Source organism: Camelus ferus, chromosome 4 (assembly GCF_009834535.1).
Source record: "Camelus ferus isolate YT-003-E chromosome 4, BCGSAC_Cfer_1.0, whole genome shotgun sequence".
In the NCBI taxonomy this organism is placed as follows: Eukaryota; Metazoa; Chordata; class Mammalia; order Artiodactyla; family Camelidae; genus Camelus; species Camelus ferus.
This window is the reverse complement of record NC_045699.1, coordinates 43,885,050-43,900,056: the sequence shown is the minus strand read 5'-3', so window position 1 is coordinate 43,900,056 and position 15,007 is coordinate 43,885,050. Positions and strand designations below refer to the sequence as shown.

Here is a 15,007-nt window from a genome sequence, read left to right as displayed (position 1 = left end):
TACTTGGATAAAGCCAAGGCAATAGATATTTTAGTGAAAATTTAAACATGAAACAAGCAGAGATAAGAAAACATGATTTGTAAGACCCTCTCCAACAGTAGAATTCTGACTGTGTGCCCCACATTGTCTTTCTAGAATTCTGAAAGTTATAAAATTTCACACTATAACACCTAGTAGATCCAATTCTAGTTCGTCTTTGGAGAAGTTTGTCTGTCAGTTTATTTCTTTGGCATCAAGTTCCCCTTGCTCCCCTAAAAAAGAGTATATGGTAAAACATAACAGTAGCTTATAATAATAAAGTTATTTTCAGGACAAAGAACAGAGCTCTACTTTACAGAAAGAGTAGCAAAAAGAGGGAATAACTCAAAAAGCCAACCCAGTATTTTTTGAAAGTATAATTGGAAAATTGTTACTGAGCTGCCCAACGACCAAGCCTCCTTCCCATTCCACATCTGTTCACTAAAGCTGAAGCTACAAAGCAATCCTAACACTACTCTCCCTGTATCGTGCTGTTGACACAGTGGGGTGTGGCTCTTTGAGGTCAAGAACTGCTGTCACAGGCAGCAAGCAGAGCCAAGGCAACAACTACTACTCTCAAAGTTAAGGGAAGCTTCGGGAGCAGGAGTGGGAGGAAATACAGACTGTCTTGGCTACCCCAGCAGGCTCCAGGAGGCCAGCCTCCAGGCCACTACCCCATCCATCTCCCCTCCCCAAGGAGAAGAACATGCGTTCACAGTTCCCCAAAGCAATGGCAACAGCTACTGCTACCATGACTTCTCTTTGATTCTGCAGAATAGAGCTCTTTGGCCTTCAAAGAATTAGAACTATTACCATTCCATCACTTACCAAAACTACTCTTGTAGTTTTGGCATTGCTTTTAAAAGTTTTTCCAGGGTGGGATATAGGAAAAACTATTAAGTCAAATAGATAAAACAAGTGAAGGTTGAACTCACTGCCCTTAGACTTGGTTGTTTTATAGAGCAGGCAACAAGCCAACTGGTTTCACCACTTTCAACTCTGTATGCTACTTCCCAGAAATGAGAGTTGATTTAGGTGGTCTCCCTACCTAAAGGGTGTTAGAGACTTCAAAGTACAGCCACATAAAACTTCTAACCATTTCTCCCATCTTATGTCTTTGCTGATACTGTCTACCAGATATCCTCTCTCTCACCTCCCTTTCTGAAGCACTTCTAACCTTCTTTAAAGTCCAGCTCAAACCTTACTTCCTCTAAGATGTCCTCCCAAATCCCACACCCACTCCTATATTAACTTCATTTATACCTCTCTTATAATTTGGCACCCCTCACCCTTTCCTCTTTTCAGATAGCCTTGTATCTGTCTCCAACAAGGAACCTGGCCCTGGTGGACAGTGATCAAGTTTCACAGATCTTTGTTCATGTCTTTCAACAGCTCATACAAAGACCTTCAGGAAATATTTGTTAAACAGAACTGAATCTAAGCTGCATTCAGAGAAGTTGCTCTGCAGATCTGACCCTGATTTGCTATGGACACAATATGGTGCTCTTTCTTCTTCACATATCTTATTTTGCTAGCTTGCTCTGAGTATTAACTCTTTGAAAAGAATTTTACTATTTTCCTTGCTATACATGATTTTTGGGCTTTTTAATTCAATATAGCTCCTATAACATAGAATTCACACTTTGAAACCGTACAATTCAGTGGTCTTTAGTATATTTACGAAGTTGTACAACCATCACCACTGTGTAATTCCAGAATGTCTTCATCAACCCAGAAAGAAACCCCATATTCATTAGCAGTCACTCCCCACTGCCACTCCACCCTCGACCCCCGACCCCACACCCACACATCTACTTTCTGTCTCTAACATACATGATTTTAACAAAGCTTATAGTACTCTTAACTGTGCTTTTATTATACCTTAAAGCCAAATTTTATCATCAAAAAGAAAGTTTCTCTTATTTTAACATAACTCAACAGAAAAATGTGATTTAACACAACAACTTACTAAGGTATCATTTCAGGATACAAAACAAAAACTATACCAGGAAAATCAGCTTACATGTTTACTTATCCATTTGTTTTGTTTTGTTAAGCTTTCTATTAAAGATGTATAATGTATAGAAAAGTACACATATCATAAAGGTGTATCTTGATAAGTTTTCAAAAATTGAATACACAAGTATTATCAGCACCCAGATCAAAAACCAAACAGAAGCCCCCTCATGTCCCTTTTCCAGTGGCACCTCCAAAGAGTAACCACAGTCCTGACTTCTAACAGCATACATTACTTCTACCTGTTCTGTACTTTTATAAACAGAAGCATATAGCTTGCAGTGAAAGAAAACTTTTACAATGAAATCACATGCCTTATAAAACTCACCATAATCTTCTTGTACAAAGCCATGACATTATCATCATCAAATGGTAGAAAGCCACACATAAGTACATATAAGAGTATGCCCATGCTCCAAACATCTGCCTGAGAGGAAGAAAAAAATAATTCAAAAAAATTCAGAATGCATTTCAAAATGGCAGTACACATAATAGATCACAGAATCCTCACAGAGCGGGAAAAGAGCTCAAGGGTCATCTAATTAAACCTGCTCATTCTACAGTCTAAAGCCCAGAAAGGAAAGCTTGTCCAAAGTCACCCAGTCAATGGCAGGCCACCCAGGTAGGTCTCTTGACTTCCAGTTCAGTGCACTTTCCTCTAATGCTGGACTCTAATGCTTAATAGAAAATAATTTCCAGGAGGGAGGGGATAGTTCAGTGGTGGAGCACAAGCTTAGCATTCATGAGGTCCTGAGTAAATAAAATTGAAAAAAAGTTTCCAGTTGGCAGGCCTAGATTGAGCATGCTAAGGAAGAAGATGAGGCTGGGTCTCTGATTCTGAAAGACAAATCTACAGCACTACTGAGGGTTTATTACATATAAGGATTATGTAAACATGCATGAGGCTGTCAAAACAAGTCTTAAAATTTACTACTGATAATCTGAAAATGTGACTGAGCTGCACTTTAAAGTTCTCTCTATGTAGAGAAACCTTAATAAAGTTCAACGATTGACTTTTCAAGGATCAAGGCTAGAAATTAGCCTGCCAGCACAAATAGTCCTACAAATCTCAAAATCCCAGAAAGGAGCTTAACCTTTATATAAGATATCCATGTGCCCCATGAGTCCTAAGCACTAACTACTTATTCAAGCAGTGTTTGGCCTTAGTCAATAATGATGCCACCAATGGCTGAGAAATCACAGTTCCCACCTTCATTTGAGCCTTAGGAAAATTTTAAGAAGTAAAAAGGGCAGCATCTTAAAAAAAAAAAAAAAAAAAAAAAACGAGAGGAGGGAGCAAGAGGGGAGAAACAGAGTTAAAATAACTCCAGCATCATCATACAACTAGGTAGTATGTATACTAAATAACACAAATCTCACACCTAGTCCTGCCTACCAAATCACATCAAATTAGGACTCAACTAGGATGCCCCAAATGAACTTACTTTCAAGCAAACATCTGATTTTCTTTCAACTTGCAGGAAGTCAGAAATTAGATATTTATGCCTGAAAGATGTCAAATACATCTATAAATTGAATCTTGATGGCATGGCACTGCTGACCAGGGTTCTATTCAAAGAGGCTACACAGGAAAGAGTGGGCTAATACGGCCTCATCAAACACCTTAAGAAGAGGTCAACAGAGAAATTATGTCTGAGGTTAAAGGAAAAGATGAAGAAAATAATAGTAACATCCCAATAGAAATCTACCAAAGCTACTAGAGAGAGAAAAGCTGAAAAAGCATTCTTCAGTTAACGCATCAAAGCATTTTCACTTCACTGTTTGAAATGGATATGAGAATAAATTAATCAACTGAAATCATAAACCAAAGCAAATGCAAGTAAATCTATAACTACCAATTGCCAAATGAGGGAAAATTAATTGGGGAGGAAGGGGAGGCTTGAAATCACTTCCTCTGAGAAATTACAAAAGGAATTAGAGATGTTTACCATGGAACATTCCTTAAAGCATGATCTGGGGGGAGTGGGTATAGCTCAGTGGTAGAGCATTGCTAGCAAGGTCCTAGTATCTCCATTAAAGAGAAAAAAAAAAAGTTCCAAAACAAGCATGATCTGAACTACGAGCAAGAGAATAATCTAAAGTACTTATTTTAGAATGAAGATTCCTAAAAGCCCTACCTTAGAAAACAAAACCAAAATATCTAAACATACAGCCCCGAACTCTGCATATTTAACAAGGGCCTCAGACAACTCCTTGGTATGTTGTCCTTAAGAAACTGTTCTAGAGCGACAGCGACGCAAGATGGCAGCTACCACGGGCTCAGACAGATCATGTATTCAAACCAGCAGGGCCTCATCATCAGAACTCTAAGAACCTTGTGAGCATTAGGCGTATGATTACCACTCCTTCTAGAAGACTGGCTGAAACAGAGGAAAGAGTTCAGGTGTGTGGTAAAGCCTCACTGAGTTCAAATCTTGACCCATAGTTCCCAGCTGTGACCCTGCAAAGGCATTTAATTTCTGAGTCTCAATTTCATTTTCTTTATCTTATGAAATAGAGTAACAGTATTCATTCCAAAGGAATTTTGTGGGGCTTAAGTGAAAATTATAAAAACCCTTGTGCACTGCTGCAGAAATGTAAAATGTTGCTGCCACTATAGAAAACAGTATGGCAGTTCCTCAAAAAATTAAAATAGAATTACCATAAGATTCAGCAATTTCACAGTGGTGTACATATCCAAAAGAACTGAAAGCAAGGTCTCAAAGAGGTATTTGGCCCCATCAGCATTATTCATAGTAACCAAAAGGTGGAAGTAATTGAGTGTCTATCCTTGGATGAATGGATAAACAAAATGTGGTACATACATACACTGGTATATTATTCAGGCTTCAAAAGGAAGGAAATTCTGATACATGCTACAACATGGATGAAGCTTGGAGATACTACACTAAGTGAAATAAGTCAGTCACCAAAAAAAAAAAGTATAATTCCACTATACAAGGTACCTAGAATAGCCAAACTCAAAGAGACAGAAAGAAGAATAGTTGCTAGGGGTCCATGGAGCGGGGCATGGAGAGTTACTGTTCAATGGATACAGAATTTCAGTTTTGCAAGATTAAAAGAGCTCTGGAGATTGGTTGCCCAACAACACGAATGTACATAGCACTACTGAACTGCACATTTAAAAATGGTTCAGATCGGAACTATACACATAAAAAAGGTTAAGATGGTGAATTTTATGTTACGTGTATTTTACCACAATTGAAAGGGAAAAGAAAGGATCTAGCATGAGTCTAGGATTATGATAAACACTCAGTAAAAGTTTGTTCCCTTTCCTATGATGCACTAAAGAGGCCACAATATTACCTCTGTGGTATTTCTGCCAAAAATGCATAACCTGAAACTAACCACAAGAAGCATCGGATAAACTCAAATTGAGGGACAATGTACAAAATAACTGGCTTCCTCAAAAACTTCAGGGTCTTGAAGATAAAATGAGCCCAAGGAACTCTTCCAGATTAAAGACTAAAGAAACACGACAATGCAGTGCATGATCCTAATGGAATCCTGGACTGGAGGCAAAACATAGCTATAAAGGACATTATTGGTACAATTAATACCATCAGAATATGAATTGTGGATTAAATAATATCAATGTTAAATTCTCTTGATTTTGATAACTAAAATTCGGTTATAAAAGAGAGAGTCTTTGTTTTTAGGAAATATAGACACAGTATTTAATGATAAAGGGTATGATGTCTCCAACTTACTCTCAATCGATTAAGAAAGCAATACATATATATAAACATAGAGAATGAGAAAGCAAATAGGTAAAAAAGCAAACAACTGTGAATTTAGCTAAATATATACAGAAGTTCCTTGTTCCATATCTCCGACTATTCTCTAAGTTTGAGATTATATCCAAATAAAAGGTCACCAAAAACCCATGTTTTGGTGCTAACCCATGTTAGCACCCATGTTTTCATGTTATAAATGAAGTAAACCAGCATATCTCAAAAGTTTTTCCCACATAGCACTAGTCCCAAAAGATGCTCCACATAAAGAATGGATTCCGTAGGTGTGTAAAATCTAGACCAGCTGCTACCTGTGATATTCTCCACCCAAAGGACCACAGGAACATGCTAAGATTTGGAGACGTCCTGAACTAAAGAAAACTGTTCAACCCAGCATTTCCATAGCTTTTGACAACCAAACCTTTTTTATTATTTTTTTTCAAACCTTTTTTATTTTATGATACTAATGTCAGCAAAAATAGTACTCCAGAGATTGGAAGGGGCAGACTAGCTTGTGAGAGCTAGCAGTAAAGCAGGCACTGGGCCTGCGAACACCGGACTGCTGGCCTCAGAGAGTTAGCTGTGGACGAAGTAAAGGTTTTCTCTGTGCTAACCAGCATCTCTGAAAACTGAGGCTTTAATCCTGGCCTCACACTCCACCTGGCTAGACTAACCAGTCTAAACTATGGCATTGTTAAACACAAAATCAAGCACAACAAGGACACCAGAAATACATCCCTGTTTCATAAGTATACTATGTATTATTATATTTATTGCAAGTTGTTCATTTCACTTTTTACTTTACAAATCTCACTTTCTGAATAGACAACTCTTTGATTAACAAGTTTATTTCTGACCTCATTATATCCTCAATGCACAGTGCCTGATTCACTACAGGTCACCAATAAATGTGTATTGATTATATATTGAATTAACCAATGAATAATTACCTCTGATCCCAGATATGATTTGCCTTGTATTAATTCAGGTGCTGCATAAGCAAGACTCCCACAGCATGTTTGAAGATGGTAATCCTTGTTACCCTGCCAATAAGATACAAATGAAACACTATTAATTACAGCCCTTAAGAGAATTAAACCCTTGATAAAAGTCTTTCGGCACAAGCAAAGAGACACTAGAAGAAGAACCACCCCAAATAATAAGGGACTTTTTTGCGAACTCAATCCTCTGTCTATGTGCATGCATGCACGTGTGGCCTCCTCTCCCCTGGATTTACAATGCCACTACAATCTGGCCCGAACAAAATCCTTTTCCCTTTAGCTCAGTCAAGTCAGGTTCATACTTCCCTAGGCATCCATTTGCATAATAATCAGCTTAGCATACAACCAAGCACCCATGTCTTCCCACTCCCAAGTACTCAAGGAAAAGATTATTTATCTATTGGACTCTACCTCCAATATCAAATCTTTACACATAGAGAAGTTTCTTTCTCCCTAGAGGAAAGAGCAATGTGCTACACAGACCAGTGCCTCGGGAGTCTGTTTTCTAGACTCAGTTATGAAACAAATCATGACCTAAGCTTCCAGATCTGTTCAAATGAAGAATCTGGGGGGAGGGTATATCTCAAGTGGTAGAGCATATGCTTAGCATGCATGAGGTCCTGGATTCAATTCCTGGTACAGTACCTCCTCTAAAAATAAATAAATAAATATACCTAATTACCTTCCCCGACAAAAAAATAAATAACTAAAAAAAAGAATCTGCTCAACCTCCTCCGGTCTCATGAAGACATAATGAAAAATGATACCACTGCCTTACATACAATTGGCAAATGACTTGTGAAATTGTGAGATTTCATTTACAGCTGCAACATGCCCAACAGTGAGCTCCTCAGCAGAAAGCTCAGGCCATCCTCTCCCAGCCAATCCCTGCTTTTTGAGATGATGCCTGTGTGGGTCGAATCTGCAGCAGCCACAAATAAAGGCTAACAGAGTCTGTCATGAACACTCTCTACTGCCTACTCTGATGAACATGACTTAAACCAGTTTATCTGCTCAAAGTATGCTTTATCTTTATATTTCTGTCAATCAAAAAAATGCCTTCTAGAATTTGGCTCCCAGACACAAGACTCTACTGACAATCTCTGAAGAGCCAAGGGAAGGAGAGGAAAATTAGACAGAATCACTCAGCCAAAGGGGCAAAGTCTGCTCTCCTCTGCACCCAGCTAATTCTGATTGGGGCAGGAAATAACCACGGGACTCCAAAGGGCTGAGACAGGTCTATTTCAACATTCTTAATGAGTGTAGACAGCTCATTAGAGATTTTCAGTACCATCATTAGAAAACCCAGGAGGAAGCCTCCAACAGGTAGCCACACAGGAAAGTTCAAAGTCACCTCAAAGAGAAGATATGCTGGACACCACCAGTAGTTAATTATGGAGTGCAAATGAGGAACTATATCATAGTATAAATTTTAAAGTGCATATCAATTTTTTTCCTTCTTCTTTTATGATGGGATTGTCTCTGAAAATGTAATCAATTGTTAGTTATAAAACCATTTGGATAATAAAGAATAGATTTCCACTAAATTCCCAACACTCATGTCTAAATGAATGAAGGCCCCATCTAGTGACAACACACTCAAACTGCAAACACATGGTCTATTCAGCATTCATGGTGTGATGGCCTCATGTCACCTTGGCACTGCAAACTCTCTCACAGCATATCCATGGTGTCTTCAGCAGGACCAACCCTGGATCTAGAGCAGTGGTTCTCAATCTTGGCTACATATTAGAATTAGAGAACTTATAAAAAGCATGAAATTAAACATTCTTCTCAATGGATGCAACCAGGCTCAATAAAGTAGACGTCAGTGCAAGAGTAACACACTAAGAGTTGCACTGACAAAGGAAATAAATGCATTTTTATTTCTGTACTTACCTTGGGTTTTGCACAGAGACCAAAGTCAATCAGCTTTAACTGATGATATTCATCAAACAACAAATTTTCCTGGAAAAACAAAGATATTTACATAAATATACACTGTCTTCCTTATGTCACAATCCCCCTCTACCTATTTCTAAAATCACCTTAAGTTTTTTTTATATTAAACAGCCTGGTTACAAGAGTGAAACTCATTAAAAAAAAAAATTAAATGACAAGAAGTATAGAAGGGAAGAGAAGAGGAATGTTGGTAACTATCCCACTCCCCCACTAGGCACATTAGCATAAACCATTTTCTCCTTGGTGCTCTGAGGTTCAACTACAAGCAAACACAATGTGTGCCAAAGGCAAGTTTGAACCAGAAGAGTGACTCAAACCAAAGGGTTGGGTATATCTTATTAGATCAATTCTAGGTCCCTAACCCTGGTACCAAATAACTTAAAATCCACATTCACCATCATGCATATTAGTCAGAGCCTACAGACTTAAGAGTATCAAATTTTTATTGTCCTTCTATTCTGTCCATTTCATTGAACTGGTCCTTTCTGAAGCATAATGGAATTAAAATAAAGGAAGATGGGGTTAGGAAAAGAGTATTGAAAGTAAAATACTCAATGGCAATATTCTCAAAGAAAATACTCAAAATTCTTCTTTTCTAGAAATAAACCGCTGAGGTTTATATTCTGCAGCTGATTACTAAGATATTTGTAATGTCACACACAATTGACAGAGAAATAGAATGCCAATAATAAGTCCATCCAGAAGAGCCTACCAGGAGTCAAAAGTAAAGGAGGAAAAAGAAGTGATACATTGTGAGTGGAACAACAACAAAAAAGCAAATCCAAGATAGATTCTAGAGAGAAAGAACATCTGAAAACTTAGTAATGACAGGTAAATGATGTCAAACTATTTTAGGTGACCATCTGAGACACAGTCACTTACTGGTTTGAGGTCCCTGTGAGCATAGCCCTGGCTGTGCACATAAGCAACTGCAGATAGTATCTGACGGAAGACAATTCGAGTCTCCTTCTCCGACAGACGATCCTGGGAAATTATGTAGTCAAACAGCTCTCCTCCAGGGCAATACTTCAAGAGCAACAGAGTCACACAGATATTGTTACTTCTTACAAAAATCACTTCAGAGGAATTTGAAGTAAAAAAATTATACTTAACTCAGAGATATTTTATAAGCAAGGGAATTAAGTAAGGCATATTCAAAAATACACTCTCAGGATCAAACAAGTCAACAGTATTCCAAGAAAGAGAATAGCTCTTGCTTTCAAATAGTTTTATTACCAATAAGCAAAAGTAGAACCATCACTGTGATTTTTAAGTTCATTCAGGGTTTTTATATTTTTTATAGCAAAGTATTAAAACCCATTCTCCTCTTAGTGCACTCACACTTAGTGTAATTACCTGAAACAAACAAACAAACAAAAAACAGCAGCAATTATTGCTTCCCCATCCCAAAGATCAGTGATTTTAAGTCTGTACTAGAAGGACCTCAACTCTACAGAGTTCCCTAGAGGTTACAAGAGAACGGGTACTAGAGCACAAAGCTCTAGGCTTTCTATCCCTTCTTCTCCAGAGCAGCTCCATTATTCTATAAACTGGCATTTTCATTTAAAATTTCATTTCATAGTAGTATCAATTAAAATTATAGATGTAGATAGCTTTTGACCTCATAGGCTCACACTTAGGAACTGTTCCTATAGCTACAGTCTTACTCATCATCAAAAATTATGCACATTCAAGATCAGTCAGTGCAGAAGCACTGCTTGTAACAGCAAAACCCTGGAAACAATCCAGACGTGCTCACACTACATAAATCATTGCACAGGTACAAAATGGCCTTCTATGCAGCCATTCTAAAAAAAAAGAGGAAGCTCTTTATGAACTGATATGAAACAATCTCCAATAAGAGTACACACTTTATGATTCCATTTATATCAAATTCTAGAATAGATAAAACTAACCTATGGTGATAAAAATCAGATCAGCGATTGTTGAGAAGAGCAATGGGAGGTGGGGTTACAGGGATTAACTTTCAAGGGCCAGGGAAAACCTTCTGGTGTAATGGAAATGTTTGTACGTTGAATAGAGTGGGAAGTACATGGGTACATATCTCTTTCAAAAACTATATAATTAATGTATTTATTTTATCATATATAAATTATACCTAAATGGTCAATTTTTTAGATGCTAGCCAATAAATTTTACATAAAGAGCAGACTACTTTATATTTTCAAGTAAAGAAATACAAAATAAAATGAAACAAAAACATTGGAAATCTCTATGAATGTACATAGATGGTCTCTAAGCTAAAATACTAAATGAGGGAGAAAAACAGGTACAGAATAATATTACAGTATGTGACCATTTGTGTGCAGAAGCCAATAAGCTACACATACACAGCTGATAAATGTAAAAAACACATAGATATATATAAAATATACATAGGTATTTCTAAGCATGTGGAGCCCTCATGAATGGAATTAATACTCTTATAAGAGGCTCTAAAGAGACCCCTTGTCCCTCCTACTATGTAAGGACACAGCAATACGGTACCAGCTATGAACAAGGAAGAGGGCCCTCACCCAACCATGCTGGTGCCTTGATTTTGGAATTGTCAGCTTCCAGGACTGTGAGAAATAAATTTGTTGTTCATTAGCTACCCAGTCTGTGATATTTGTTAGAGCAGCCCAAACAGACTGACAGTGACCAAATACCTTTAGGTCTCTGGAGCATACTACTGACCTCGAGAACCATGAATATTTTGTTGGCTGTCTCTAGCACATGGTAGAGTTGACATATATGCTGATGTCTTAGGTTCTTCAAGGCATCAATTTCAGTTTTGATCCGGGGCAAATCACTCTGTGACAAAACATTGTATTAAATGAGCAAGAAACCTATTTGGGAATTGTTCCAAGCATCAGTATCAACAACTTTAATACTGAGTAGCAAAAGCAACAAAACAATTTGTTCAACAATATAGAAATATATAACCAAACTTATTTGTGTGTACATTTAAAAAAAGGCCTTGAGGGTCTTACAAAAGATAAGGTCTATGGGGTGCAATAGTACAACACCCAGAACAATTAACATAATTTCTGACTCCCTTTAGAAGGTTAGCACTCCAAACAAGGAAAATGACAGAAACACTGCTTAGTGTGCATGCCTGGGCTACCGCTTCGGTCTCAGAAACATCCATGAAGGAGCATGCTGAACCAAAAATTGGTGAACATAGGTAAAAGGTACACAGCTTATTCACTGTCTCTGTTTTCCAACTTTTCAAGGAGTTTTCAAATTTTGAAATTTTCCAAAATAAGAAGTTGATTGGGAAGGGGAAGGGTATAGCTCAGTGGTAGATGTGTGCTTAGTATGCACGAGGTCCTGGGTTCAATCCCCAGTACCTCCATTAAAATAAATAAATGAATAAATGAACAAATGAATAAATAAATCTAATTACCTCTGCCCTGCCCCTAAAAAAGAAGTTAGTTGGAGAGGAGAACAAACCAAGCTGAAAAAATTTTTAAATCCATATTAAAGATAGAAATCCAGATATTCATAATGTAAACAAGTAAAACTTTATTATAAAATGAGACTCGATCTAATTAATGATTAGTGGCTTAAGATCCAATTATCTAGGGCCATGCAACCAGATATTAGTTCTTGACCAAGTATCAATTGTAACTTTCACTATTCTGATATGATCATCTTTTTTTCTTTTTTGAGGGGAGTGGGAGTCTAATGACTAAAACCCTGGGAGTAATCAAAATATTTTTGAACTCCTAGGAAATAACTAAAATAAGCACAACAACAATAGAAACTATAAAAGTAAGTTTTAAAATAATGAATTAATGTCATCATATTGATGCTTCAGAGTAAGTTTTGAGTATTGGTGTGATGATACGTTTTGTAGCAACAGTTCACATTTTATTTGTTATTTTAGTGTTTGTGTGTCCAATTAATACTAATGTGTCCAACTAATACTGTGTCCAAGTCATACTAAAGGTGTAACTAAAGTTTAAATTAAGGGAATTAATCAGATTTGTAATCAGTGTTTAAATGCTCAAGAAAAGTGGTTTTTAGTGCCTTTTTACTAGTTTAATAAATACAGTATTGAGCACTAAAAAACAAAAATATTAAAATACAGCCTGAATTGTCAGTTGATAGATTATTAGAAATTATTTCTGATAGATCACTGTGTAATTTTGGCATATATTTTAGAAGAAGTTTAAAGAATTGAGTGACATTATTATAATAAAACTTATATTCTCTTTAACTTATTTATGTATGGTTTGTTTTGTTTTGGGGAGAGGTAATTTTATTGATTGGTCGATTGATTGATTGTACTGGGGACTGAGCCCAGGACCTCGTGCATGCTAAGTGTGCACTCTACCACTGAGCTATACCCTCACCCTATTTATGTATGTTAATCAGCACAAAATAAGGTAACAGTGGATGTTAAACTCTGTCTCATTCCAGAAACAAGGGAGACTACCCCCCCCAAAAAAAAGTCCAACATAAAAGTCCAATATGAAAATGCATTTTCAGTAAATGGTTATTTTTTAATGTTTGATAATTGTCAGCATTTATAAAATGTTTGTGTTGTTTTACTCAACTGTATACTAATAATAATTATGATGCTAACTCAACCATGAAGAATAAAAAATGTTTTTTTTAACATTCAGAGATTTTTGGTCAAAGGAAAAAAAGACATTTTTTAATTTTTAAAATTTATCTCCAAAAAAAGAAACAGTCACAATATATACTAAAAGACTAGTGAATTTTCAGTGTAGAGACCAGAACAAAGTACAGAAGCCAAACCATACAAGGGATGGCAGAAAGAATTAGGAAAAAAGACCACTCAGGATGACTTCGAACACTGGAAAGAGTATATAATGCCAAAAAGACCATAACAGAGACAGATCGCCCCTTAATAGAAAAACAGAAAACTTTATGTATGTTATAGCCAACATAACAAACTGAATGGGCTGCTTTAGGAGGTAATGAGCATCTCAATCCTGGAAGCATTCATGTAGAGGAAAAAGAGACTGATTAGGAAAAGGATTTCATTAGATAACTTCTAAGGTCACTTTGAATAAAATTCTGGGACGGAGGATCTATCTAAACTATAAAATAGATCAACATTTAGTAAGGGTACCATGAGAAGATAAAGGGGGATATCAATACCTAGAAACACCCACAAGACTACAAAACAACTGCAAAAAAATGGATCCTTCAGATTTCAAATATATGCCATCACCTGGCATTAAAATTAAGGAAAAAGTAACCCCTTCCCCAGATTACTTCTTAAAACCATAGATTTACACATAACTGGCTATGGAAATGTTATTCTAATAAAAGAGCAGTAACTAGAACATTAGAGCAAATTCAGGTTTCAATTTACAAAGCTGATCTATAAATATTTTTAAAATAATGTTAAACTTACCCCTAGTGCATTTTTATCCATGATTTTTATAGCTACCATTTCTCCAGTGAGGATATGGCAGCCAAGTTTGACCTTTGCAAAGCCACCTAAGTATGAGAAAACGTATTATGAAGAAATAAGCAAACTAACTTAAATACCACCATCAGAGCAAACTGAGGCCTCAGGCACAAACATCTTTCCATTTACTTTTATAAGGCTCTACTGATCTATATTTTCCTGAAGTTTGTGGCTCTTTCTTCCTGTTGCTTCCAAAGTGTCAGCCATGACCCTAACCTCTCCTCATCCAATGTCTAGCTAAAGACTCTTTTTTTCCATAATAGAATAGCTTTCATTTTGCAGTGAAGAAGTAGGAAAAGAGAATAAAACTCTTCAGAAATTTGTTTTATAATTAACATTGCTAGAACACAATATAAAGTTGCAGAAACAAAAGACAATATGAAATTTCGATTCAGTTTTAAAACTGTAAAAATAAGCAATTATGTCTCAAACTGGATCAAAAGCTAGGTAATTGTCTACATTAAGGTATCTAAAAGAAGCACTTCTAAAAAGAAGCTCCTGGTAGTCCCTCCCATGGTCTTCCCCATCTCAGTAAGTGGCAACTCCATTTTCCTAGATGCTTAGGCCAAACATCCAGGAGCCACCCTCAGCTCTTCTCTTTTGTCTCACCTCACATCTAACTCATCAACAAATCCCACTGGCTCTGTCTTCAAAATATATCAGTGTTTACTTTGGGGGAAAGGAGTCAGGCACTGACTGGAAATGTTCTATGTCCTGATATAAGCAGGGAACATATGGGTGTATATGTATCTAAAACTCATCAAAATTAGTACACTTTGCATATTTTATTGTGTTATGCCTCA

The 15,007-nt window shown here is 36.7% G+C and overlaps 1 protein-coding gene across 2 annotated transcripts in view; it reads right to left on the bottom strand.

The window, feature by feature from the left end:
* Positions 1 to 15,007, bottom strand: part of MELK (maternal embryonic leucine zipper kinase) — a 71,555-nt gene that overhangs the window by 50,622 nt on the left and 5,926 nt on the right. For both annotated transcript variants that reach the window (XM_032478000.1, XM_006187803.2), the window contains exons 3-8: positions 14,148 to 14,233; positions 11,450 to 11,566; positions 9,635 to 9,778; positions 8,690 to 8,758; positions 6,740 to 6,832; positions 2,363 to 2,461 (exon numbers count right to left, since the gene is read on the bottom strand). In XM_032478000.1, coding sequence (XP_032333891.1) covers positions 2,363 to 2,461; positions 6,740 to 6,832; positions 8,690 to 8,758; positions 9,635 to 9,778; positions 11,450 to 11,566; positions 14,148 to 14,233 — 608 coding nt within the window. The remainder of the gene's footprint in view (positions 1 to 2,362; positions 2,462 to 6,739; positions 6,833 to 8,689; positions 8,759 to 9,634; positions 9,779 to 11,449; positions 11,567 to 14,147; positions 14,234 to 15,007) is intronic.